The sequence below is a fragment of the Bufo gargarizans genome, chromosome 6 (genome assembly GCF_014858855.1).
Source record: "Bufo gargarizans isolate SCDJY-AF-19 chromosome 6, ASM1485885v1, whole genome shotgun sequence".
In the NCBI taxonomy this organism is placed as follows: domain Eukaryota; kingdom Metazoa; phylum Chordata; class Amphibia; order Anura; family Bufonidae; genus Bufo; species Bufo gargarizans.
The window spans coordinates 79,258,330-79,285,220 of NC_058085.1; the positions used below are offsets into that span (position 1 = coordinate 79,258,330).

At 48.3% G+C, this 26,891-nt stretch overlaps 1 protein-coding gene across 2 annotated transcripts; it reads left to right on the forward strand.

Annotated features, from left to right (window-relative positions):
* Positions 1–4: 4 nt before the first annotated feature.
* Positions 5–17,307, forward strand: LOC122940609 (cytochrome c oxidase assembly protein COX11, mitochondrial). Of its 2 annotated transcripts, XM_044297254.1 has the most exons (4): positions 5–255; positions 12,346–12,501; positions 15,132–15,257; positions 17,042–17,307. In XM_044297254.1, exons 1-4 carry the CDS (start codon positions 22–24, stop codon positions 17,222–17,224), a joined length of 699 nt encoding a protein of 232 aa, XP_044153189.1. In that variant the 5' UTR covers positions 5–21; the 3' UTR covers positions 17,225–17,307. The 2 variants fall into 2 exon arrangements, with proteins under 2 accessions (XP_044153189.1, XP_044153190.1); XM_044297255.1 differs by lacking the exon at positions 15,132–15,257.
* Positions 17,308–26,891: the final 9,584 nt, after the last annotated feature.

The following is a 26,891-nucleotide window of genomic DNA, read 5'->3' on the forward strand; positions in this document are numbered from 1 at the left end:
GCACTCCGCGGCGCCTCTGTGATGTCACTGTGGAGTCTGTGGAGGGTCGGCTGCCGGGGCACCGGCTGGTGGGGGGCGCTGCGGGAGCCGGCGAGATGTTGTCTCCGGGGGTCCCGGGGCTTCAAGAGCCAAAACCACGAGCAGCAAGACTGGAGAAGCCGCAACAAAACCGTGCTGACCTACGTGACCGCTACGGTCGTGGGAATGGTGGGCATGTCCTATGCGGCTGTGCCCCTGTACCGCCTGTACTGCCAGGTACATACTGTATACCTGCTATATACCCCTGTACTGCCAGGTACATACTGTATACCCGCTATATACCCCTGTACTGCCAGGTACATACTGTATACCCGCTATATACCCCTGTACTGCCAGGTACATACTGTATACCCGCTATATACCCCTGTACTGCCAGGTACATACTGTATACCCGCTATATACCGCCTGTACTGCCAGGTACATACTGTATACCCGCTATATACCCCTGTACTGCCAGGTACATACTGTATACCCGCTATATACCGCCTGTACTGCCAGGTACATACTGTATACCCGCTATATACCGCCTGTACTGCCAGGTACATACTGTATACCCGCTATATACCCCTGTACTGCCAGGTACATACTGTATACCCGCTATATACCCCTGTACTGCCAGGTACATACTGTATACCCGCTATATACCCCTGTACTGCCAGGTACATACTGTATACCCGCTATATACCCCTGTACTGCCAGGTACATACTGTATACCCGCTATATACCCCTGTACTGCCAGGTACATACTGTATACCCGCTATATACCCCTGTACTGCCAGGTACATACTGTATACCTGCTATATACCCCTGTACTGCCAGGTACATACTGTATACCCGCTATATACCGCCTGGTACATACTGTATACCCGCTATATACCCCTGTACTGCCAGGTACATACTGTATACCCGCTATATACCCCTGTACTGCCAGGTACATATTGTATACCCGCTATATACCCCTGTACTGCCAGGTACCTACTGTATACCCGCTATATACCCCTGTACTGCCAGGTACATACTGTATACCCGCTATATACCCCTGTACTGCCAGGTACATACTGTATACCCGCTATATACCCCTGTACTGCCAGGTACATACTGTATACCCGCTATATACCCCTGTACTGCCAGGTACATACTGTATACCCGCTATATACCCCTGTACTGCCAGGTACATACTGTATACCCGCTATATACCCCTGTACTGCCAGGTACATACTGTATACCCGCTATATACCCCTGTACTGCCAGGTACATACTGTATACCCGCTATATACCCCTGTACTGCCAGGTACATACTGTCTACCCGCTATATACCGCCAGGTACATACTGTATACCCGCTATATACCGCCTGTACTGCCAGGTACATACTGTATACCCGCTATATACCCCTGTACTGCCAGGTACATACTGTCTACCCGCTATATACCGCCAGGTACATACTGTATACCCGCTATATACCGCCTGTACTGCCAGGTACATACTGTATACCCGCTATTTACCCCTGTACTGCCAGGTACATACTGTATACCCGCTATATACCCCTGTACTGCCAGGTACATACTGTATACCCCCTATATACCCCTGTACTGCCAGGTACATACTGTATACCCGCTATATACCCCTGTACTGCCAGGTACATACTGTATACCCGCTATATACCCCTGTACTGCCAGGTACATACTGTATACCCGCTATATACCCCTGTACTGCCAGGTACATACTGTATACCCGCTATATACCCCTGTACTGCCAGGTACATACTGTATACCCGCTATATACCCCTGTACTGCCAGGTACATACTGTATACCCGCTATATACCCCTGTACTGCCAGGTACATACTGTATACCTGCTATATACCCCTGTACTGCCAGGTACATACTGTATACCCGCTATATACCCCTGTACTGCCAGGTACATACTGTATACCTGCTATATACCCCTGTACTGCCAGGTACATACTGTATACCCGCTATATACCGCCTGGTACATACTGTATACCCGCTATATACCCCTGTACTGCCAGGTACATACTGTATACCCGCTATATACCCCTGTACTGCCAGGTAAATATTGTATACCCGCTATATACCCCTGTACTGCCAGGTACCTACTGTATACCCGCTATATACCCCTGTACTGCCAGGTACATACTGTATACCCGCTATATACCCCTGTACTGCCAGGTACATACTGTATACCCGCTATATACCCCTGTACTGCCAGGTACATACTGTATACCCGCTATATACCCCTGTACTGCCAGGTACATACTGTATACCCACTATATACCACTGTACTGCCAGGTACATACTGTATACCCGCTATATACCCCTGTACTGCCAGGTACATACTGTATACCCGCTATATACCCCTGTACTGCCAGGTACATACTGTATACCCGCTATATACCCCTGTACTGCCAGGTACATACTGTATACCCGCTATATACCCCTGTACTGCCAGGTACATACTGTATACCCGCTATATACCCCTGTACTGCCAGGTACATACTGTATACCCGCTATATACCGCCAGGTACATACTGTATACCCGCTATATACCGCCTGTACTGCCAGGTACATACTGTATACCCGCTATATACCCCTGTACTGCCAGGTACATACTGTATACCCCCTATATACCCCTGTACTGCCAGGTACATACTGTATACCCCCTATATACCCCTGTACTGCCAGGTACATACTGTATACCCGCTATATACCCCTGTACTGCCAGGTACATACTGTATACCCGCTATATACCCCTGTACTGCCAGGTACATACTGTATACCCGCTATATACCCCTGTACTGCCAGGTACATACTGTATACCCGCTATATACCCCTGTACTGCCAGGTACATACTGTATACCCCCTATACTGCCCCTATATACCGCCTGTACTGCCAGGTACATACTTTATACCCGCTATATACCCCTGTACTGCCAGGTACATACTGTATACCCGCTATATACCCCTGTACTGCCAGGTACATACTGTATACCCGCTATATACCCCTGTACTGCCAGGTACATACTGTATACCCGCTATATACCCCTGTACTGCCAGGTACATACTGTATACCCGCTATATACCCCTGTACTGCCAGGTACATACTGTATACCCGCTATATACCCCTGTACTGCCAGGTACATACTGTATACCCGCTATATACCCCTGTACTGCCAGGTACATACTGTATACCCGCTATATACCCCTGTACTGCCAGGTACATACTGTATACCCGCTATATACCCCTGTACTGCCAGGTACATACTGTATACCCGCTATATACCCCTGTACTGCCAGGTACATACTGTATACCCGCTATATACCCCTGTACTGCCAGGTACATACTGTATACCCGCTATATACCCCTGTACTGCCAGGTACATACTGTATACCCGCTATATACCCCTGTACTGCCAGGTACATACTGTATACCCGCTATATACCCCTGTACTGCCAGGTACATACTGTATACCCGCTATATACCCCTGTACTGCCAGGTACATACTGTATACCCGCTATATACCCCTGTACTGCCAGGTACATACTGTATACCCGCTTATACCCCTGTACTGCCAGGTAATACTGTATACCCTATATACCCCTGTACTGCCAGGTACATACTGTATACCCGCTATATACCCCTGTACTGCCAGGTACATACTGTATACCCGCTATATACCCCTGTACTGCCAGGTACATACTGTATACCCGCTATATACCCCTGTACTGCCAGGTACATACTGTATACCCGCTATATACCCCTGTACTGCCAGGTACATACTGTATACCCGCTATATACCCCTGTACTGCCAGGTACATACTGTATACCCGCTATATACCCCTGTACTGCCAGGTACATACTGTATACCTGCTATATACCCCTGTACTGCCAGGTACATACTGTATACCCGCTATATACCCGTACTGCCAGGTACATACTGTATACCCGCTATATACCCCTGTACTGCCAGGTACATACTGTATACCCGCTATATACCCCTGTACTGCCAGGTACATATTGTATACCCGCTATATACCCCTGTACTGCCAGGTACCTACTGTATACCCGCTATATACCCCTGTACTGCCAGGTACATACTGTATACCCGCTATATACCCCTGTACTGCCAGGTACATACTGTATACCCGCTATATACCCCTGTACTGCCAGGTACATACTGTATACCCGCTATATACCCCTGTACTGCCAGGTACATACTGTATACCCGCTATATACCCCTGTACTGCCAGGTACATACTGTATACCCGCTATATACCCCTGTACTGCCAGGTACATACTGTATACCCGCTATATACCCCTGTACTGCCAGGTACATACTGTATACCCGCTATATACCCCTGTACTGCCAGGTACATACTGTCTACCCGCTATATACCGCCAGGTACATACTGTATACCCGCTATATACCGCCTGTACTGCCAGGTACATACTGTATACCCGCTATATACCCCTGTACTGCCAGGTACATACTGTCTACCCGCTATATACCGCCAGGTACATACTGTATACCCGCTATATACCTACGCCAGGTACATACTGTATACCCGCTATATACCCTGTACTGGCCAGGTACATACTGTATACCCGCTATATACCCCTGTACTGCCAGGTACATACTGTATACCCGCTATATACCCCTGTACTGCCAGGTACATACTGTATACCCGCTATATACCCCTGTACTGCCAGGTACATACTGTATACCCGCTATATACCCCTGTACTGCCAGGTACATACTGTATACCCGCTATATACCCCTGTACTGCCAGGTACATACTGTATACCCGCTATATACCCCTGTACTGCCAGGTACATACTGTATACCCGCTATATACCCCTGTACTGCCAGGTACATACTGTATACCCGCTATATACCCCTGTACTGCCAGGTACATACTGTATACCCGCTATATACCCCTGTACTGCCAGGTACATACTGTATACCTGCTATATACCCCTGTACTGCCAGGTACATACTGTATACCCGCTATATACCCCTGTACTGCCAGGTACATACTGTATACCCGCTATATACCCCTGTACTGCCAGGTACATACTGTATACCCGCTATATACCCCTGTACTGCCAGGTACATACTGTATACCCGCTATATACCCCTGTACTGCCAGGTACATACTGTATACCCGCTATATACCCCTGTACTGCCAGTACATACTGTATACCCGCTATATACCCTGTACTGCCAGGTACATACTGTATACCCGCTATATACCCCTGTACTGCCAGGTACATACTGTATACCCGCTATATACCCCTGTACTGCCAGGTACATACTGTATACCCGCTATATACCCCTGTACTGCCAGGTACATACTGTATACCCGCTATATACCCCTGTACTGCCAGGTACATACTGTATACCCGCTATATACCCCTGTACTGCCAGGTACATACTGTATACCCCGCTATATACCCCTGTACTGCCAGGTACATACTGTATACCCGCTATATACCCCTGTACTGCCAGGTACATACTGTATACCCGCTATATACCCCTGTACTGCCAGGTACATACTGTATACCCGCTATATACCCCTGTACTGCCAGGTACATACTGTATACCCGCTATATACCCCTGTACTGCCAGGTACATACTGTATACCCGCTATATACCCCTGTACTGCCAGGTACATACTGTATACCCGCTATATACCCCTGTACTGCCAGGTACATACTGTATACCCGCTATATACCCCTGTACTGCCAGGTACATACTGTATACCCGCTATATACCCCTGTACTGCCAGGTACATACTGTATACCCGCTATATACCCCTGTACTGCCAGGTACATACTGTATACCCGCTATATACCCCTGTACTGCCAGGTACATACTGTATACCCGCTATATACCCCTGTACTGCCAGGTACATACTGTATACCCGCTATATACCCCTGTACTGCCAGGTACATACTGTATACCCGCTATATACCCCTGTACTGCCAGGTACATACTGTATACCCGCTATATACCCCTGTACTGCCAGGTACATACTGTATACCCGCTATATACCCCTGTACTGCCAGGTACATACTGTATACCCGCTATATACCCCTGTACTGCCAGGTACATACTGTATACCGCTATATACCCTGTACTGCCAGGTAATACTGTATACCCGCTATATACCCGTACTGCCAGGTACATACTTTATACCCGCTATATACCCCTGTACTGCCAGGTACATACTGTATACCCGCTATATACCCCTGTACTGCCAGGTACATACTGTATACCCGCTATATACCCCTGTACTGCCAGGTACATACTGTATACCCGCTATATACCCCTGTACTGCCAGGTACATACTGTATACCCGCTATATACCCCTGTACTGCCAGGTACATACTGTATACCCGCTATATACCCCTGTACTGCCAGGTACATACTGTATACCCGCTATATACCCCTGTACTGCCAGGTACATACTGTATACCCGCTATATACCCCTGTACTGCCAGGTACATACTGTATACCGCTATATACCCCTGTACTGCCAGGTACATACTGTATACCCGCTATATACCCCTGTACTGCCAGGTACATACTGTATACCCGCTATATACCCCTGTACTGCCAGGTACATACTGTATACCCGCTATATACCCCTGTACTGCCAGGTACATACTGTATACCCCCTATATACCCCTGTACTGCCAGGTACATACTGTATACCCGCTATATACCCCTGTACTGCCAGGTACATACTGTATACCGCTATATACCCCTGTACTGCCAGGTACATACTGTATACCGCTATATACCCCTGTACTGCCAGGTACATACTTTATACCCGCTATATACCCCTGTACTGCCAGGTACATACTGTATACCCGCTATATACCCCTGTACTGCCAGGTACATACTGTATACCCGCTATATACCCCTGTACTGCCAGGTACATACTGTATACCCCCTATATACCCCTGTACTGCCAGGTACATACTGTATACCCGCTATATACCCCTGTACTGCCAGGTACATACTGTATACCCGCTATATACCCCTGTACTGCCAGGTACATACTGTATACCCGCTATATACCCCTGTACTGCCAGGTACATACTGTATACCCGCTATATACCCCTGTACTGCCAGGTACATACTGTATACCCGCTATATACCCCTGTACTGCCAGGTACATACTGTATACCCGCTATATACCCCTGTACTGCCAGGTACATACTGTATACCCGCTATATACCCCTGTACTGCCAGGTACATACTGTATACCCCTATATACCCCTGTACTGCCAGGTACATACTGTATACCCGCTATATACCCCTGTACTGCCAGGTACATACTGTATACCCGCTATATACCCCTGTACTGCCAGGTACATACTGTATACCCGCTATACCCCTGTACTGCCAGGTACATACTGTATACCCCGCTATATACCCCTGTACTGCCAGGTACATACTGTATACCCGCTATATACCCCTGTACTGCCAGGTACATACTGTATACCCGCTATATACCCCTGTACTGCCAGGTACATACTGTATACCCCCTATATACCCCTGTACTGCCAGGTACATACTGTATACCCGCTATATACCCCTGTACTGCCAGGTACATACTGTATACCCCTGTACTGGGTAATTATACCCGCTATACCCTGTACTGCCAGGTACATACTGTATACCCGCTATATACCCCTGTACTGCCAGGTACATACTGTATACCCCGCTATATACCCCTGTACTGCCAGGTACATACTGTATACCCCCTATATACCCCTGTACTGCCAGGTACATACTGTATACCCCCTATATACCCCTGTACTGCCAGGTACATACTGTATACCCGCTATATACCCCTGTACTGCCAGGTACATACTGTATACCCGCTATATACCCCTGTACTGCCAGGTACATACTGTATACCCGCTATATACCCCTGTACTGCCAGGTACATACTGTATACCCCCTATATACCGCCTGTACTGCCAGGTACATACTTTATACCCGCTATATACCCCTGTACTGCCAGGTACATACTGTATACCCGCTATATACCCCTGTACTGCCAGGTACATACTGTATACCCGCTATATACCCCTGTACTGCCAGGTACATACTGTATACCCGCTATATACCGCCTGTACTGCCAGGTACATACTGTATACCCGCTATATACCCCTGTACTGCCAGGTACATACTGTATACCCGCTATATACCCCTGTACTGCCAGGTACATACTGTATACCCGCTATATACCCCTGTACTGCCAGGTACATACTGTATACCCGCTATATACCCCTGTACTGCCAGGTACATACTGTATACCCGCTATATACCCCTGTACTGCCAGGTACATACTGTATACCCCCTATATACCGCCTGTACTGCCAGGTACATACTTTATACCCGCTATATACCCCTGTACTGCCAGGTACATACTGTATACCCCCTATATACCCCTGTACTGCCAGGTACATACTGTATACCCGCTATATACCCCTGTACTGCCAGGTACATACTGTATACCCGCTATATACCCCTGTACTGCAGGTACATACTGTATACCCGCTATATACCCCTGTACTGCCAGGTACATACTGTATACCTGCTATATACCCTGTACTGCCAGGTACATACTGTATACCCGCTATATACCCCTGTACTGCCAGGTACATACTGTATACCTGCTATATACCCCTGTACTGCCAGGTACATACTGTATACCCGCTATATACCCGCCTGGTACATACTGTATACCCGCTATATACCCCTGTACTGCCAGGTACATACTGTATACCCGCTATATACCCCTGTACTGCCAGGTACATACTTGTATACCCGCTATATACCCCTGTACTGCCAGGTACATACTGTATACCCGCTATATACCCCTGTACTGCCAGGTACATACTGTATACCCGCTATATACCCCTGTACTGCCAGGTACATACTGTATACCCGCTATATACCCCTGTACTGCCAGGTACATACTGTATACCCGCTATATACCCCTGTACTGCCAGGTACATACTGTATACCTGCTATATACCCCTGTACTGCCAGGTACATACTGTATACCCGCTATATACCCCTGTACTGCCAGGTACATACTGTATACCTGCTATATACCCCTGTACTGCCAGGTACATACTGTATACCCACTATATACCGCCTGGTACATACTGTATACCCGCTATATACCCCTGTACTGCCAGGTACATACTGTATACCCGCTATATACCCCTGTACTGCCAGGTACATACTGTATACCCGCTATATACCCCTGTACTGCCAGGTACATACTGTATGTTGGCTCAGTGGTCACATATAATGTGCTGTATGGTGGCTCAGTGGATAGATATAATGTATTGTGTGGTAGCATAGTGGTTACATTTAATGTACGGTATAGTGGCTCAACGGTTGAACAAAATACGGTATGGCGGCTCAGTGGTTAGCTCTAATGTACTGTATGGCCGCTCAGTGGTTAACTATAATATACTGTATGGCGGCTCAGTGGTTAGATGTAATGTACTGTATGGCGGCTCAGTAGCTAGATATAATGTACTGTATGGCGGCTCAGTAGCTAGATATAATGTACTGTATGGCGGCTCGGTGGCTAGATGTAATGTACCTTATGGTGGCTCAGTGGTTATATATACTATATTGTATGGTGGCTCAGTGGTTATATGTAAGGTTCTGTATAGAAGCTCAGTGAATAGATGTAATGTACTGTATGGCGGCTCGGTGGCTAGATGTAATGTACCTTATGGTGGCTCAGTGGTTATATATACTATATTGTATGGTGGCTCAGTGGTTATATGTAAGGTTCTGTATAGAAGCTCAGTGAATAGATGTAATGTACTGTATGGTGGCTCAGTGGTTAGATATAATGTACCTTATGGTGGCTCAGTGGTTATATATATATATATATATATATATATATAATGTATGGTGGCTCAGTGGTTATATATAATCTATGGTGGCTCAGTGGTTAAATATGATGTACCTTATGGTGGCTCAGTGGTTATATATAATATATTGTATGGTGGCTCAGTGGTTATATATAGTATATTGTATGGTGGCTCAGTGGTTATATATAAGGTACAGTATTGCATCTCAGTGCTTGGATATAATGTATTGTATGGCGGCTCAGTGGTTAGAAGTAATGTACCTTAGGATGGCTCAGTGGTTATATATATATAATATATTGTATGGAGGTTCAGTGGTTAGATATAATGTACCTTATGGTGGCTCAATGGTTATATATAATGTACCTTATGGTGGCTCAATGGGTATATATAATGTATGGTGGCTCAATGGGTATATATAATGTATGGTGGCTCAATGGGTATATATAATGTATGGTGGCTCAATGGGTATATATAATGTATGGTGGCTCAGTGGGTATATATAATGTATGGTGGCTCAGTGGTTATATATAATGTATGGTGGCTCAGTGGTTATATATATATAATGTATGGTGGCTCAGTGGTTATATATAATACAGTTGAAACTTGAAAAATTAGAATATCTTGCAAAGTTCATTTATTTCAGTAATGCAACTTAAAAGGTGACACTAACACATGAGACTCATTACATGCAAAGTGAGATATTTCAGGCCTTTATTTGTTATAATTTGGCTGATTATAGCTTACAGCTTATGAAACCCCAAAGTCACAATTTCAGGTCCCCTTTGCTCAGGGGGTATGGAGTAATTAGCGGACTGGAGGGTGACACTTTGAGCCTAGAATATTGAACCTTTTCACAAAATTCTAATTTTAAGCTGCATTAATGCAATTCCTTTTCATTTGTATTACTGAAATAAATGGACTTTTGCACGATATTCTAATTTTTTGAGTTTCACCTGTATATGGTATGGTGGCTCAGTGGTAAATATACTATATTGTATGGTGGCTCAGTGGTTATATATACTATATTGTATGGTGGCTCAGTGGTCATATATACTATATTGTATGGTGGCTCAGTGGTTATATATAATATATTGTATGGTGGCTCAGTGGTTATATATAATATATTGTATGGTGGATCAGTGGTTATATTTATATATATATATATATATACTATATTGTATGGTGGATCAGTGGTTATATTTATATATATATATATACTATATTGTATGGTGTATCAGTGGTTATATATATATACTATATTGTATGGTGTATCAGTGGTTATATATATATATACTATATTGTATGGTGTATCAGTGGTTATATATATATATACTATATTGTATGGTGTATCAGTGGTTATATATATATATACTATATTGTATGGTGGCTCAGTGGTTATATATAATATATTGTATGGTGGATCAGTGGTTATATATAATATATTGTATGATGGATCAGTGGTTATATATACTATATTGTATGGCGGATCAGTGGTTATATATACTATATTGTATGGCGGATCAGTGGTTATATATACTATATTGTATGGCGGATCAGTGGTTATATATACTATATTGTATGGCGGATCAGTGGTTATATGTACTATATTGTATGGCGGATCAGTGGTTAGATATCATGTATTGTATGGCGGATCAGTGGTTAGCTATCATGTATTGTATGGCGGATCAGTGGTTAGATATCATGTATTGTATGGCGGATCAGTGGTTAGATATCATGTATTGTATGGCGGATCAGTGGTTAGATATCATGTATTGTATGGCGGATCAGTGGTTAGATATCATGTATTGTATGGCGGATCAGTGGTTAGATATCATGTATTGTATGGCGGATCAGTGGTTAGATATCATGTATTGTATGGCGGATCAGTGGTTAGATATCATGTATTGTATGGCGGATCAGTGGTTAGATATCATGTATTGTATGGCGGATCAGTGGTTAGATATAATGTATTGTATGGCGGATCAGTGGTTAGATATAATGTATTGTATGGCGGATCAGTGGTTAGATATAATGTATTGTATGGCGGATCAGTGGTTAGATATAAGGTACTGTATGGTGGATGTGAGCCGCACTGGGGCCTCTGTATAGCGCTGTGGAATATGTGGGTGCTCTATCACCTACAGGACATAGATCTGTACCCGGTATAGCCGCCATCTACCATCCGGTATCTGCTCACGTGGACTCGCGCTTTATGAGACCTGCGGCAGAATCTCTGAAGCCTGTGTATTTGGTGGCTCAGTGGTTATATATACTATATTGTATGGTGGCTCAGTGGTTATAATCCTATGAATCCTGTGTATTTGGTGGCGGTAGCGATGACCTCTCACCCTGTGTTCTTGTGTTTAGTCCTCAGGCCTCGGCGGAGCGGCCGTCGCTGGCCACAGTTCAGACCAGATTGAGGCTATGCAGCCTGTGAAGGACCGGGTCATCAAAGTCACGTTCAACGCAGACGTACACGCCAGTCTACACTGGAACTTCAGGCCGCAGCAGACGGAGATCTACGTAAGTGTGTGACTGCTCTGACCAGACGACAGCTCCCATACACATGCATGCTCGGCTTCCACAGACTTTAAAGCTACCTGCACACATTGGGAGTCATTTACTTACATTTTTACACCAGTTTTGGTGTGAAAATAGTAGCAAAATCGCTTTTTGCAACGTTTTAAACACCCATGTGACAATATTTTGTTGTACGGACATTTTTGAGCCTACTCTCCACCTGGGAATGGTGGGGACGTGTCGGGGACCGGTGCCGCACCATCGATCCTTGCGGGGTTGCTTACATTTCCACCAGTTTTAGGCCTCTTGCACACTAATGTATTTTCATTCTGTGTCAATTCCGTTTTTTTTTGCGGACTGTATACGAAACCATTCATTTTAATGGACCCGCATAAAAAATGGGAAAGTACTCAGTGTGCCTTCCGTTTCCATATTTCAGTTTAGCAAAAAAACAGAACCTGTCCTATTATTGTCTGCATTACGGACAAGGATAGGACTGTTCTATTAGGGGACGGCTGTTGTGTTCCGCAAAATACGGAATGCACACTGACGTCATCCATATTTTTTGTGGATCTGTTTTTTTGAGGACCACAAAATACATACGGTCGTGAGCACGAGGCCTTAAAGGGGTTGTCCGGGTTCAGAGCTGAACCCGGACATACCCTTATTTTCACCCCGGCAGCCTCCCTGAGCCTAGCATCGAAGCATCTCATGCTCCGATGCGCTCCAGTGCCCTGCGCTAGATCGCGCAGGGCACAGGCTCTTTTGTTTTTAATACCACACTGCCGGGCGGTAACTTCGGTGACGTCACCGGCTCTGAGGGGCGGGCTTTAGCTCTGCCCTAGCCGTTTTACTGGCTAGGGCAGAGCCAAATCCCGCCCATCAGTGCCGGTGACGTCACCGGGGTTCCTGTCAGCCCCATAGAGAGCCCGGTACGTCACCGGAACTCTGAAAAATGCCTTTGCCCTGCGCGATTTAGCGCAGGGCAAAGGAGAGCATCGGAGCATGAACTGCTCCGATGCTCATGTCAGGGGGGCTGCCTGGGTGAAAATGGAGGGCTGTCCAGGTTCAGCTCTGAACCTGGACAACCCCTTTAAGCGTAAGGCCTGGGTGACACTGCTACTTTTTGTAATGCAACGACAAAAAGTTGCAATGTAGCCCCGGCCTAAAAGCAGCTGAAAAACTTCTCCACTCGGGGAATGTGCACACAGCAGGCGGGTGCACCTGATTATCACGCCTCGGGATAAATTAGGTGCATCCTTCACCAGCGCAAAGGGCTTAGTAAGCCGCTCATTGTAGATGACCCCCATTGTGTATTTGATATAAAGAGCTTTGCACAACAAATCCACCGCTAAGGCTAGTTTCACACTAGTGCTAGGGATCCGGCAGGCTGATCCGGCAAATTTGCCGAGAGTCGGCCGCAAGAAAACCACTTGCGCCCTGATCTCCGCCGCTCCCCCATTATAGTTAATGGGGCCGGACAGCGACGTTCACACTTCAGGCAATGCTGGAATCCAGAGAGATCCTGCAGGCCACCGGATCCCTAGCGCTAGTGATTTTCTAAATCTCGGTGTGGAAATACAACCTGCATATGTTGAGCTGCTGTGCAGATTTTGAAATTCACACTATATGTCAAGTGCGGATTTTCATTGCAGATTTCACCTTTTGCCAAGCGAAAGATCTTGGGCAAATTGTTGTCAAAATCCACATTCTACTACCTTAAAAAAAATGAGCCCACCCGGTCAGAATATGGCGATGCAAAGATTTTATTTATTTTTTTACAGATTTTAGTATGAAAACACAAGAAAAACTATATAAATGTGGTGTCTCTATAAAGGGGTCGTCTCATTATGGACAATGGGGGCATATTGCTAGGATATGCCCCCATTGTCTTATAGGTGTGGGTCCCGCTGGGACCCGCACCTATATCGAGAAGGGAGCCCGGCAAGGTGGTGGCTGGAGGACTCCGGTCCGGCCACCACCAAGCCGACTCCCCATAGAATTGATTGGGAGAGTACAGCCCCCCCCCCCCCCCCGTGCTCCCTCCGTCTTTTGTGGGGCTTCGTTCTCAATATAGGTGTGGGTCCCAGCGGTCGGACCCGCACCTATAAGACAATGGGGGCATATCCTAGCGATATGCCCCTATAGTCCATGAGGAGACAGCCGATTTAATCATACTGACCCGGAGAGTGAAGGTAACAAGTCATTTTTACCGCATAGGGAATGCCGTAAAAACAAAACCCCCAAAAACTATGGTGGAATTGTGTGTGGTTATTTTTTTTACAGTTCCACCCCATTTGGATTTTTTTTTCCAGTTTTGTATAAAGTAATAGTAAAAAAAAAAGTTTTCTCTCTGGGAAGGCAGGGAATTAAAAACGGAAGGTGCTGGCATGGCTACGTTCATATCTCTGTTACGGAGGTCCGATTGTCTGATCCGGCTGTTGGTCAAACAAAATAAAAAATTAGCATGTTTTTGTCCGGCTGAAACCTGGCATTTATGCCGGAAAATGGCTGGATTACCAGACCTCAGTCAATGGGAAGTAGACGATCCGGCAACAGAACAGAGATGTGAACGAGGCCTGATCGAGGCGTCCTCCTCAGATTTCAGACATGTCTTTTTCCCCCCTCTGCAGTTGGTTCCAGGTGAAACCGCGTTAGCGTTTTACAAGGCGAAAAATTCGACCGACAAACCAGTGATAGGGATTTCTACTTACAACGTCATCCCCTATGAAGCAGGACAATACTTCAACAAAATCCAGGTGAGACAAATGGAGCTGCCTCTAACAGGCAGGGACCTCCAGCACGCTGCTATGGGGGTCATCACCCAGCTCTCATAGGCTCCTGAACGGGACGCCATGTCTAGGTAGTCTGACCCACAGGAGACTGGGAAAGGTTGGTGCCGGCTCTCTCAGGGGCAGCACACCTACCCACTGAAGCGCAGAGGTGCACTTTATAGATTTCATTTTTGTTTCTTGCAGATACTTTGACCTAATACATTTTACATAGGAGCAGCAGAGTGAGGAAAGAGACGTCTGTCAGGTTCATCTAGGGAAAGGGGATGTGTGGAGAACAAAAGGGAAGAAAATGTTCCTAGAGGTTTCCCACAATTTCGTCTCTCTTTTAATTAGCCCCCCATAGCGTGTGGGACCTAGTGACAAATCTTACTCGCCTGCCCCCCCCTCCCCCTACAGTCCTTAGTTGGGCGATCTTCCAGTCCCTGGCCTGTCGCGTGTGCAGCCTCAGCTGTGATGTGACCTCCTTTGGGGACATGTCACCTCTGAGGCCTTTCAGGGTGTGTTCAGATAAATCCTCTGTGTGTCCCATGGCAGGAACTAGCGCTGTGCTGCTGTTTTTGACGTGGGTTTTCATGCGGACCCGCTCTAGGTTTAGCTCCATTGAATGAAGCAAACTGCCAGCCAGCACCCACTGCGGCTTTTGCGAGGGGTTTGTGTGGCAGCAGCACGGAGAATGGAGCTGAGCGTTCTTGGTGGGGTCTTGTGCGGCAATTTCAGCTGCATGTACTGCATGGCGGCCTCCTATTGAAAACAATGGGAGACGGGTTCAGCGCAGATTCAGCTTTGTTTTCTGCACCGAATTCGCTCCCAAAATCCTCCATCTGAACATCCCCCAAACGGCTTTCTACTCCCCTTACCCGTCCCCTGCTGCTCCGCTCCCAACGTTTCCCTGGTTCCCCACTGACGTCTGTATAGTGCCCTCCAGCCGTGACACACACGAGTGCTGCAGCTTCACTGAAGCCAGTCCATGGGCTGGCGGGGACCAGGGGGATTGGTAAGACAAATTTTCACACCTGCATAATTAGCAAAAATTCTTTAGCCTCTGGATGCAGCACTTGCCTGCGGCTGTATTCCACCTGTGTGAACCTGGCCTTAGGGTTGGGGTTCTCCTAGGCGGGGGCTGTGACTACCACTGAGCCCGATCCTAGAGGCGGTTTTGGTTCGAAGCAGATTTTTTTGTGTGGGCCGTTCATGCTTGTGTACTAAACAGCCATGTGCAGTCCGCAAATTGTGGAACGCACACAGGCTGGTATCCATGTTTTGCGGAACCGCAAAACACTACGGTCATGTGAATGCGCCCTAACAAGAACCCCACATAAAGATAGAAAACCCATTACCATAGAGGCTTGGTAGTGTCTGCATTTTTTTTCCTGCCATTTTTGTGGACATTTGCTATTTTGTTTGTTTTTTACATGCTCTGGCTATGTTGTTTTTTTATTGTGCTATAGACATCCATTGTACATGTATTTTTTTTTGCTTGGAAAAAATGCGTATTTGTTGCAGTTTTAAGCCATATTTGAAATGCGTTTTTTATAGCTTTTTGTTTTCATACAGAACTACAGAGGAAGTGACATCACAGGGAATACATGCTTTAATTTTATTTTATTTTTTTAAAGGCATGGGTTGCAAAAAAAAGCGTATATTAAAATATGCTATTTGTAAAAAAAAAAAAAGCTTCACACGCAGTATGAAGGAGATGGACCAGGAGAAGGTTTGCACTAATATTTGCTCTTCTTTCTTCTTTGCAGTGCTTTTGCTTTGAAGAGCAGAGGCTGAACCCGCATGAAGAGGTGGATATGCCGGTGTTTTTCTTCATCGACCCAGAGTTTGCAGAAGACCCCAGAATGGCGAACGTGGAGAACATTATGTTGTCTTATACCTTCTTTGAAGCCAAGGAAGGCCACAAGTTACCGCTGCCCGGCTACAGCTGAACTCTGACTGCTCAATGGACTGTCTATAGTGTAATCTACTCAGCAGAACTTTTATAATTAAATTAAAGAAAACGTACAAAATGCCTCTTTGTTTGTTCTGATGGGACACAAATCTTAACTATTTCCATGGTCTGCTCGTTGTCAGCCTTGCTATTCTCCCACCAGTAACTCAAGGACTGTTTTAGTTTTTAAAGGGGTTATCCAATCCTAAAAGAAAAGAGCTCCCCCATATGCCGGGCCCCCCACGCTGAATATACTTACCTGGCTCCCCGCACCGCCGCTGCGGCTTCTCCCTGTGCACGGATGAAAACATCCAGTGTTGGGGGGGGGGGGGAGCAGCCAATGACTGGGACGAGCCTCCCTAGCGTCACCCGCAGTGCTCCCTGCCCTTGCCTGCCAATGGCTGCTACCCCCACAAACCCAGAGGTTTTCATCCACGCACGGGAAGAAGCGGCAGTGCGGGGACCAGAGTAAGGGCTCTTTCACACTTGCGTTGTCCGGATCCGTCGTGTACTCCATTTGCCGGAATGACACGCCGGATCCGGAAAAACGCAAGTGAACTGAAAGCATTTGAAGACAGATCAGTCTTCAAAATGCGTTCAGTGTTACTATGGCAGCCAGGACGCTATTAAAGTCCTGGTTGCCATAGTACTAGTGGGGAGCAGGGGAGCAGCATACTTACCGTCCGTGCAGCTCCCGGGGCGCTCCAGAGTGACGTCAGAGCGCCACATGCGCATGGATGAAGTGTCCATGCGATCACATCATCCATGCGCGTGGGGCGCCCTGACGTCACTCTGGAGCACCCCAGGAGCCGCACGGACGGTAAGTGTGCTGCTCCCCACTACACTTTACCATGGCAAACAGGACTTTAGCGTCCCGGCAGCCATGGTAACCATTCAGAAAAAGCTAAACGTCGGATCCGGCAATGCGCCGAAACGACGTTTAGCTTAAGGCCGGATCCGGATTAATGCCTTTCAATGGGCATTAATTCCGGATCCGGCCTTGCGGCAAGTGTTCAGGATTTTTGGTCGGAGCAAAAAGCGCAGCATGCTGCGGTATTTTCTCCGGCCAAAAAACGTTCCGTTCCGGAACTGAAGACATCCTGAACGGATTTCTCTCCATTCAGAATGCATTGGGATAAAACTGATCAGGATTCTTCTGGCATAGAGCCCCGACGACGGAACTCTATGCCGGAACAGAACAACGCAAGTGTGAAAGAGCCCTTAGTATATTCAATGCGAGCGGCCTGGCCTATGGGGGGGGGGCTTTTTTTTAGGATTGGATAACCCCTTTAATGATATTCTTCTCCATAGTTTACCTGCCTATTCCAATCAGCCCTAACATTATAGGGCTTGTCCAGAAATCACGTTTTTGGAATACAGATTAGGCCGTTCCATTTTCTGTTTTTCTGATCCATCGGAATAGAAAACAAAATACACGCATCCTGTAAAAAAACAAAAAACGGATCTGTTACGCACATTTTGCATCCGTTTGAGACATTTCTGTCAGGTCATTACTCAGAATACCTAAGCATTATTATAGGAAGTCAGTCTATAAAATGTTAAAGTGTAACTGTCATTCTCTTTTTTTATTTTATTTTTTCCTAATGTATAGGGGCAGGGATACTGACCAATATACTTTACTTAATGAAGTCATAAATTTTTTAATAGAAAGTGGCCCATTTTGAGCCTTAGCAAAGCCCCTGCCCTCTGTTTACAGAACACGGTCAGTGCTGAGCAGGTCTCCACCGTTAAGTAAACAGAGACAGACGAGTGTCGCTAAAGGCTCAACATGGGCCACTTTAGAGCTTTTTTTCTATTAAAAAATGTACGACTTTGTTAATTAAAGTATATTATAAAAATGGTCAGTATCACTCTGCCCCTACACATTACAATTTTTAAAAAAAAAGTACAGTTACACTTTAAATTAAAAATGATAAAAAAAAGGTTTCTCGCCCAGTTTCCTTGGGGGACACAGAAGACCTTGGGTATAGCTCATCTCCATAGGAGGCGTGACACTAAGTGAAGACTGTTAAGCCCCTCCTCCACAGCTATACCCTCAGCCTGGAGCGAGAGACTGCCAGTTTTTGCTTAGTGTCCAAGGAGGCAAGACACCCCCTGCTACTGCAGGGCTGTTTTCTCCTTTTGTTTCACTTTTTGATTTTTACTTTTTGATTTCTTTTTGTTCCAGATCATCAGGGACAACAGAGACGCACTAGACCTCTCTGTTCTCCCGGGGTTGAGCTGCGCCAGTGCCGGTCTCCGCACTGCTGCCTCCCCCACAGAAGGCAAGGTGGACCAGGGCAGCCCAGCTCCCCTGCATCCCGCCAGCGCAAGGGTCGCCCGCACGCCAAGTCCCTCTCCAGCGTCCTGCCACTACGGTGCCAGTAGCTGAAGGGGCGACCCTGCTGGAACGGACGGAGGGTGAAGACGGCTGTGGTAAGAGAGAGGCTTCTCCAGCCCTACGTCCCCCTCCCTGGCCTCCTGCGTGCTGGACTCCCATGCTGGTCCCGGCTGGACCTACGCTGACCCCTGGGTGCCGTAGGTGAACAGCCATGTTTCTGACTCCAGGGCTGTCGCTCATTTCTAGCTGTTGCCTAATAATTATATAGCCCCACACCACCACCATACTGGTGACCGCAGGGCGACAATACAATGCCCCTCCATAGGGGATTGCACAGGGGTGAGCATGACATTGCTGTGGAGGAATATAGAGCCAGAGACCTGCTCCTAGCTGCCCCTAACACAGGGGTTATGCCGACCCTCCCCCTTGCCGGTCGCAGTTCAGTACAGGGGGCCCGCGCTAGCTGCCCCTGTCTCTCCTCTACGGGGGCCTGTCCATTGGGGCAGGGGGCGCAGTGCTGGACTCCAGGGTCTCCCTCCTTACCGGTGTGCTAGGGCCAAAGGGCCGCTCCAGACGCTGCCGGACGCAGGACCTCGCGGCCTGCATGTGGAACGCGATGCTCCGACAGGCCCCGGCCGACTGCTGATGCATCGGGTCGGCCGGGTGCCGCAATCTTTGACCCAGGCTTTGGCCTGCTGTTCCGGTCCTCTGTCTCTGCCGGCCCGCGGGGTGGGCACCCGCAGCCGTTGGTACATGGGTCAGCCGGCTCCCTCCAGGTCCCGGCTCGCCGTCGCTGCCTCTTGGCCGGCCGGGCGCCGCAAAAATCTAGGCCCCGGCTTTGGGACCTACTAGGCCGCAACATCCCGGCCTCGGTTGGAGGGGGCGGGAACGTCTCGCGGCGCGAATTCTTCCCGCCCGCACGTCCCCCGCCCCCCAGGGGATCGCAGCGCCGCCCCCCTGGTCGGATCTTTGTTAACCTGTTGGGTGCCGGCCATCTCCAAGGGCCGGCTCCCATCTGGAGGACCCCCTCTATGTTCTGGTGGGCTTCCTAATAAGCCTGTACAAGGCTGTGTCCCTGTATGGTGGCCCCTTTTCTTGCCTCAAGAGTGGCTGTGTTTTTAAAAAAAAAAAAAAAAAAAAAGAGGACTTCCATGGCGGAGTTACTAAATAACGGAATGGCTGCGCAGGACGCTGCAGCATGATACAGTAGTGCTGGCTGCATGCTGTGCCCCCCTTCCGTAGGCGACATGTCGCGCTCCCCGGCTGTGGTGCTGGCCGGCTGCAAGTCTCCTTTTTAGGCGGACCCTTGCCATCTCCCGGGATACGGCGCTAGCCGAGTGTAGGCGCCCCTCTTCCGCCCGTTCTATGGCAGGACGTCACCTTCCAGTATGGTGCTGGCCATGGGCATGAACCCCTGCCTCAGTGGAATTCGGCGCTCTCTGGCCGCAGGCTGGCCATGTGCATAACCCCCTTCTATAGGTGGAATACTACATTCACCGGATCGGTGCTGACCATGGCACGACACCCCCCTTCCTTAGGGGAACGCTGCACTCACTGGATTTAATGCTGGACAGGTGCATGACCCCCTTCTGGGGCGGAATAATTGCACTCTCACCGGATTCGGTGCTGGCCATGTGCACGACCCCCCTCCTTAGGGGAACGCGGCACTCTCACTGGATTCCCTGCCGGCCATGTGTGTAACCCCCTTCTTAGGCGGAACGCTGCACTCTCACTGGGTTCGCTGTCGGCCATGTGTATGAAACCCTTCTATAGGAGGAATTCCAAATTCTCGCCAGATGCGGTGCTGGCCATGTGCACGTCCCCCTTCCATAAGCGGAACACTGCACTCTTACTGGATTTACTGCCGGCCATGTGCATGACTCCCTTTCATAAGCGGAATGCTGCACTCTTATTGGTTTTTGCTGCCGGCCTTGGGCATGCCTCCTTCTCTCAGGAGGCATACATACACTCTTACTGGCTTCTCTCGCGGTAGGTTGCTGGCCACGTGCCTGACCCTCTTCCATGGTTGGGTGCTTGCACTCTCACCGGATCCGCTGCCGGCTATATGCATGGCCCCCTTCCGTGGGCGGTGTTCCGCACTCTTGCTGGATTGCTGCCGGCGTGGCCATGCCTCCTCTCCTCAGGCGACATTCATGCGCTTTCACTGACTGGGTGTCATTGTGCCAGCACGTTGCCGGCCAGGTGCATGACCCCCATCCATGGCGGATGCTCGCGCTCTCCTGGGATGCCATGTGCACCCCTCCCCCTTTTTGGGAGGATCACTGCACTTTCACCAAATACGTTGCGGGCCGTGAGCATGGCTCTAACAGGGGTGCGCTGCTTGCACTCCCTTTAGAAATGGTGCTGGCCTTGTGCATGACCATTTCTCATTCCATTGGCGAAAATTTGTACGCTCACGAGATTCACGGCTGTCCTTGTGTATGCTGTACTGGACGTTCCCCTTTCTTGGGCGGAGTAGTTGCACTCTCACGAAATTCGGTGTTGGGTGGATTATTGCACAATCATTTAATGCTAGGATAATCAGGTGCATGCCCCCCTTTTCAGGGCCTTTGCACTCTTGCCATCAGAGTTGCCAGGTACCTTTCCCCCCTTTTTTTTTTCCGGGCGGGCTACTTGCGTTCCTTCGCATGCCGGTACTGGTCTTGTGCATAGCTCCTTTTCAGGTTGCACTTTACACTTCCGTGGATACTGTGGGACGCTGTGGCTGTGCGCTCTGTGCGTTGTTTGGGCCGTGTATGCCTTCTCCTCCCGTGGGTGGGTTGGCCTTCTCGCTGCCTGCAGGGTTGCTAGTACGTATGCCTCCCTTCTTCCTGCGACATACGTTTTTCTCTCTGGGGTGGGGTTGCTTGTCGCAAGCTTTGCACTCTTCTCTGTGGAGATCTTCTGTCCACTTGTGAGCCTAAGGTGTTGTTGTCCAACACGCAACAATGAATGCTCAATGTATTCACAGCTGTATATCTTGTATATACGTAGACGAGCTCTGCTGGCTCGCTACTGCACTGAGCTGAGTGGTACCCATTCTCCGGTGTGGTCCCGTTGTTGTCGGCACCCACCATGTTCGTTGGCCTTTCCACCTGGGGAGTGTTCGGGGTTCCTTGATGCGTACCCATTCGTCATCTCGTGACATTGTTTCCCTACGCAACCGGTCGGGGTCGAGAGTGTTGTCTGCAGTGCCGCTCGACCTCTACGTTGGCTCTGGCGGGACTACCTTGCCTACTACCATTTCCTCCTCTCGGATGCAGTGTGGTGTGGGTCCTTCCTATTGGCGCCCTTTTCGCTCCAGTCTGTTGCTACCAGGTTCACACTGCTCCTCTCGGGTAGATCGCCCAACTCTTCTTGGGTGCTTGATTATCCAGGTCCTGGGGACCTCCACTTTGGTTTCTTCAGGGTATTCGCCTGCTGCGAGGCGGTGTGCAGGTCGTCTCACAGAGTAGAGGGGATTCGACTCTGCCTTTCCTCGCCGGCTCGGTTTTTGGGCTTCTGCTCTGGGTTTGTCGCTCCAATGTGGCTTCTGCCCCGGCCAGGCCTCAGAGGCTGTTCCGTCGTTGCCCCCCCCCTCCTCTGGGGTGGGAATGGTTGTTCAATTGGATGGTTCCGGTGTTACTTGCGGTCTCGTACCATCTCCCTCGTTCTCGCTGGTAGTGCTAGCTGTTTGCCGGGCCTACCGCGTTTTGTCCTCCCACTGGGTGCAGATTGCTTTTCCGTCTGGGCGTGTGGTCCTGTGGGACTTACTTTCTCGGTGACTTGGGAGGACTGCCCTTCGGTCAAGATTGTCCTTGGATCTCCCACACGGGGCTGTAGAACTCCTTCTTTGGTGGCTACATCGACTTAGATTTGGCCTGTCTTGTCTGGGCATCTGTCTGATGCTGGGCAGACCCTTCTGGGTTCTTCCGTCTGTCCTTCTGCTCCCCCACGCCGGTTGGATGCGGGGCTGTGTTGTTCGGGGGCCGACAGGACCGTGGTTTCCGATCCTTCGGCCGTGTTGCTGGTCTGCGCCTGATCGCTTTGGGTTTTCTCCCGCTTGCTGGGTGATTCCTGCGAGCACGCTAGTGTTCGCTCCCGACTGCTTAGTCCAGGTTTGGTTGTCGGACTTAGGGTTCTTACCTGGGGTTTTGTGGGTAGCGGGGCATTCCCCCACTCTGCCTTTCTCGCCCTTGGTTCTGTCTTTCTCTAGTCCAGCCTAACCCTGGGACTGGGACTCTGTTACTTGAAGTGTCAAGTGTCGGCGCTGTCCTTCCCCTTCCAGCGTTTCCTGGGCCTTGTCATGACCTTCTTCCACAGAGTGGCTCTTTGGTTCCTCTTTCTCGTTTCCTGGTTCCACCCTGGGACCTACATACTGAACTCTCGGCGCTCCAATCTTTCCCTTGGAGCCGTTGCGGAAGTTCTCCCTACTCCTTCTGTCCTGTACAGTTGTGTTTCTGTTGTCCTCATGTCTGACGGGTGCCTGATTGGCGGCCCTTCGTGTTCTGTGCCTTCTGTCCTTTTCCAGGACGGGGCTGTTCTCCGTCCTGTCCCTTCCTTCCTTCTGACGGTGGTATCTGCCTTCTTGTCAACAAGGCTTTCGTCCTTTTCCTCCCATCGCCGGGAACGGTCGCTTATCGTTTGGAGGTTGTGGGGCCTTGCGGTTGTTTGCTTGGAGATCTCCGACTCTGGTCGGCGTTCGGTCTCTTGTGTTTCCAGGAGGTCAGTGCAAAGGTTGATGGCCTCCAGGGTGGCTTCCTCCGCTTTCTCAGAGTGGCCTTTGCTGTGGTTATCGCACCAATGGCAGGGTTCTGCTTTCGGTGTCACCGTTCATTTCACCAGAGCGGTCGGTGCCTCCTGGGGCGGAGGCGTTAGGTTTCGGCCATTCATTTGTGCAAGGCGGTCACTTTTTCCTTGCGCACCTTACCGAGTTCTACAGGGTGCATACTCGGGCTTCGGCGTATGCTGCCTTGGGCCGCCTGGTCTGCAGTCGGTGGTTTCTTGATTCCTTCGGGTGCTTCGCCTTGGTGCTGTGGTCCCTCCCCTCTTGGACTGCTATTGAACGTCCCAAGGTCTTCTGTGTCCCCCAAGGAAACTGGGCGAGAAAACGAGATTTTTGTATAACTTACCAGTAAAATCTCTTTCTCGCTCTTTCCTTGGGGGACACAGCACCCACCCATTCTTGTTTTTTCTTTACACGGTTTCCGAGTTTGTTTTACCCGTTGGGTAGTTGGCTTGTTGGTTCCACTTTTGGACTTTGCCTTTTTACACTACTTGGACACGCAACTGGCAGTCTCTCTCTCCAGGCTGAGGGTATAGCTGTGGAGGAGGGGCTTAACAGTCTTCACTTAGTGTCACGCCTCCTATGGAGATGAGCTATACCCAAGGTCTTCTGTGTCCCCCAAGGAAAGAGCGAGAAAGAGATTTTACTGGTAAGTTATACAAAAATCTCGTTTTTGGCACTAAAAAAAATTCCATATACGGTAGGTGTTTTCTTTTGCAAGTGTTGTCCTGTTTCACGTGCAATAAAGAATAGATCGTTACAGAGCCTGAAATATCACTTTGATTCTCCCGGCAGCGCTCTGTTTACCTGGCTGCAGCAGTGATGCCACGTCGGCAGCATGTGACCACTGCAGCCAATCGCTGTCCCCTTCAGTGCAAGGAGTGAAAGCAAAAAAAAAAGTATTTGGTATTACCGCAATCATATCACTACTTATAATGAAGACTATGAGCAGTGTAAAAAAGTGCAGAAAATTGCAGAATTCACCCCTCTCAAAAAAAAAACATAATAAAAAGTTAATCAGTAATTTATATGTGCCCAAAATGGTATCGTAAAAAGAAAAAAAATGATTTCTCGTCAAAAAAACGAAAAAAATCCCTCATATTGATGGCAACAGGCAAACTGTTATGGCTCTTCGAAAGAGGGGACATAAACTTATTTTTTTCAGTGAAATGTGCACGTTTAGCAAAAAAATAAACCCCAACAAACTATACATATTTGGTATCGCTATAATCGTGCTGATCTATAGAGTAAAGGTGAAACGTTATTTATGCCGCATGGTGTACAGAGTAAGGCTACTTTCACACTGGCGTTTTGGCTTTCCGTTTGTGAGATCCATTCAGGGCTCTCACACGCGGTCCAAAACGGATCATTCTGAATGGAAAAGGATCCGCTCAGAATGCATCAGTTTGTATCAGTTCAGTCTCCATGACATGTCCATCTGATGAAACTGAGCCAATCCGTCCTGGCACACAATGTAAGTCAATGGGGACGGATCCGTTTTCACTGGCTGAAAAGAAAACGGATCCGTCCCCCATTGACTTTCAATGGTCTTCAAGACGGATCCGTCTTGGCTATGTTAAAGATAATACAAACGGATCCATTCTGAACGGATGCAGACGGTTGTATTTTCTGAACGGATCTGCACAAAACGCGAGTGTGAAAGTAGCCTAAGCTTAAAACACTGGACGAATTGTTTCCCTTCCCCTCGTAGGAGGCCATTGAAAAGTCCAACTCATTCTGCAAAAAAAATAAGGAATGATTACTGCCCAGTGAATCTGTTCTGTGAGGTTTTGACACCCTGACTCCTTTACGTGCCATTTTTTTTTTTAGCTTTTACGTGACTGCAGTGAAATATCTCATCAGGGACAACTGATCTCGAAATGCATGGCCTGGGACGTCGAGCTGTGTAGTATTACATGGTGCCATTCAGATGCATGGCCGACCATGTAATACACAGCAGAACGGGAGAGGCTCCAACAGGGCGACATACTGCTCACCTCTTTCTGCGCTCATTTTCAGTTCAGGAGGAGCATACTCAGATTTTTATCATGGCAGCCTCTGCATGGACTTTCTGCCCTGGAGTAGTGGTCTGTTGGCAGCCCCTGCCGGGAGGTTTGGAGCTAATGCTTTCAGAGGCAGGATATAGGGTAAGGCCAAACGGGGCAGAACTGGTGGGGCCACAGTGTGGACAGAAACCACCCCTCTCCTGACTTGTCTGTTTTAGTAACTACTTGCATTCACCATGTAATAAATATTCTGCAGCATCTTTTTATATAACTATGTTGTTTCATTTCTCTATTCCTGAATAGCCAGTAGACAGCAGTAAAGGTCCATATGGGTGTTACCTGTTGGGGGTGTCCCTGCACAGTCTGCAGAAGGACTATCAATTTGAAGATTCTGGACGGCCCCTTTAAAGTGGTTCTTTGGTATTAGTATTTTGTGTTAATTTTCATGAAACTGTTCTGTTTTTTTCCACAGTTTATAAAAGTAAGGACGAGCCGGTAGCATTCCTCTCATTGCGACTAGGTGTGCGTACGCGGAGTGCAGTGTACACAGCTC

Coding starts and splice junctions, on each gene's coding strand:
- LOC122940609 (XM_044297254.1), top strand. CDS start 22: ATGTCACTGTGGAGTCTGTGGAGGGTCGGCTGCCGGGGCACCGGCTGG. Junction 12,502..15,131: donor CGCAGCAGACGGAGATCTAC/GTAAGTGTGTGA, acceptor CCCCCTCTGCAG/TTGGTTCCAGGTGAAACCGC. Junction 15,258..17,041: donor AATACTTCAACAAAATCCAG/GTGAGACAAATG, acceptor TCTTCTTTGCAG/TGCTTTTGCTTTGAAGAGCA.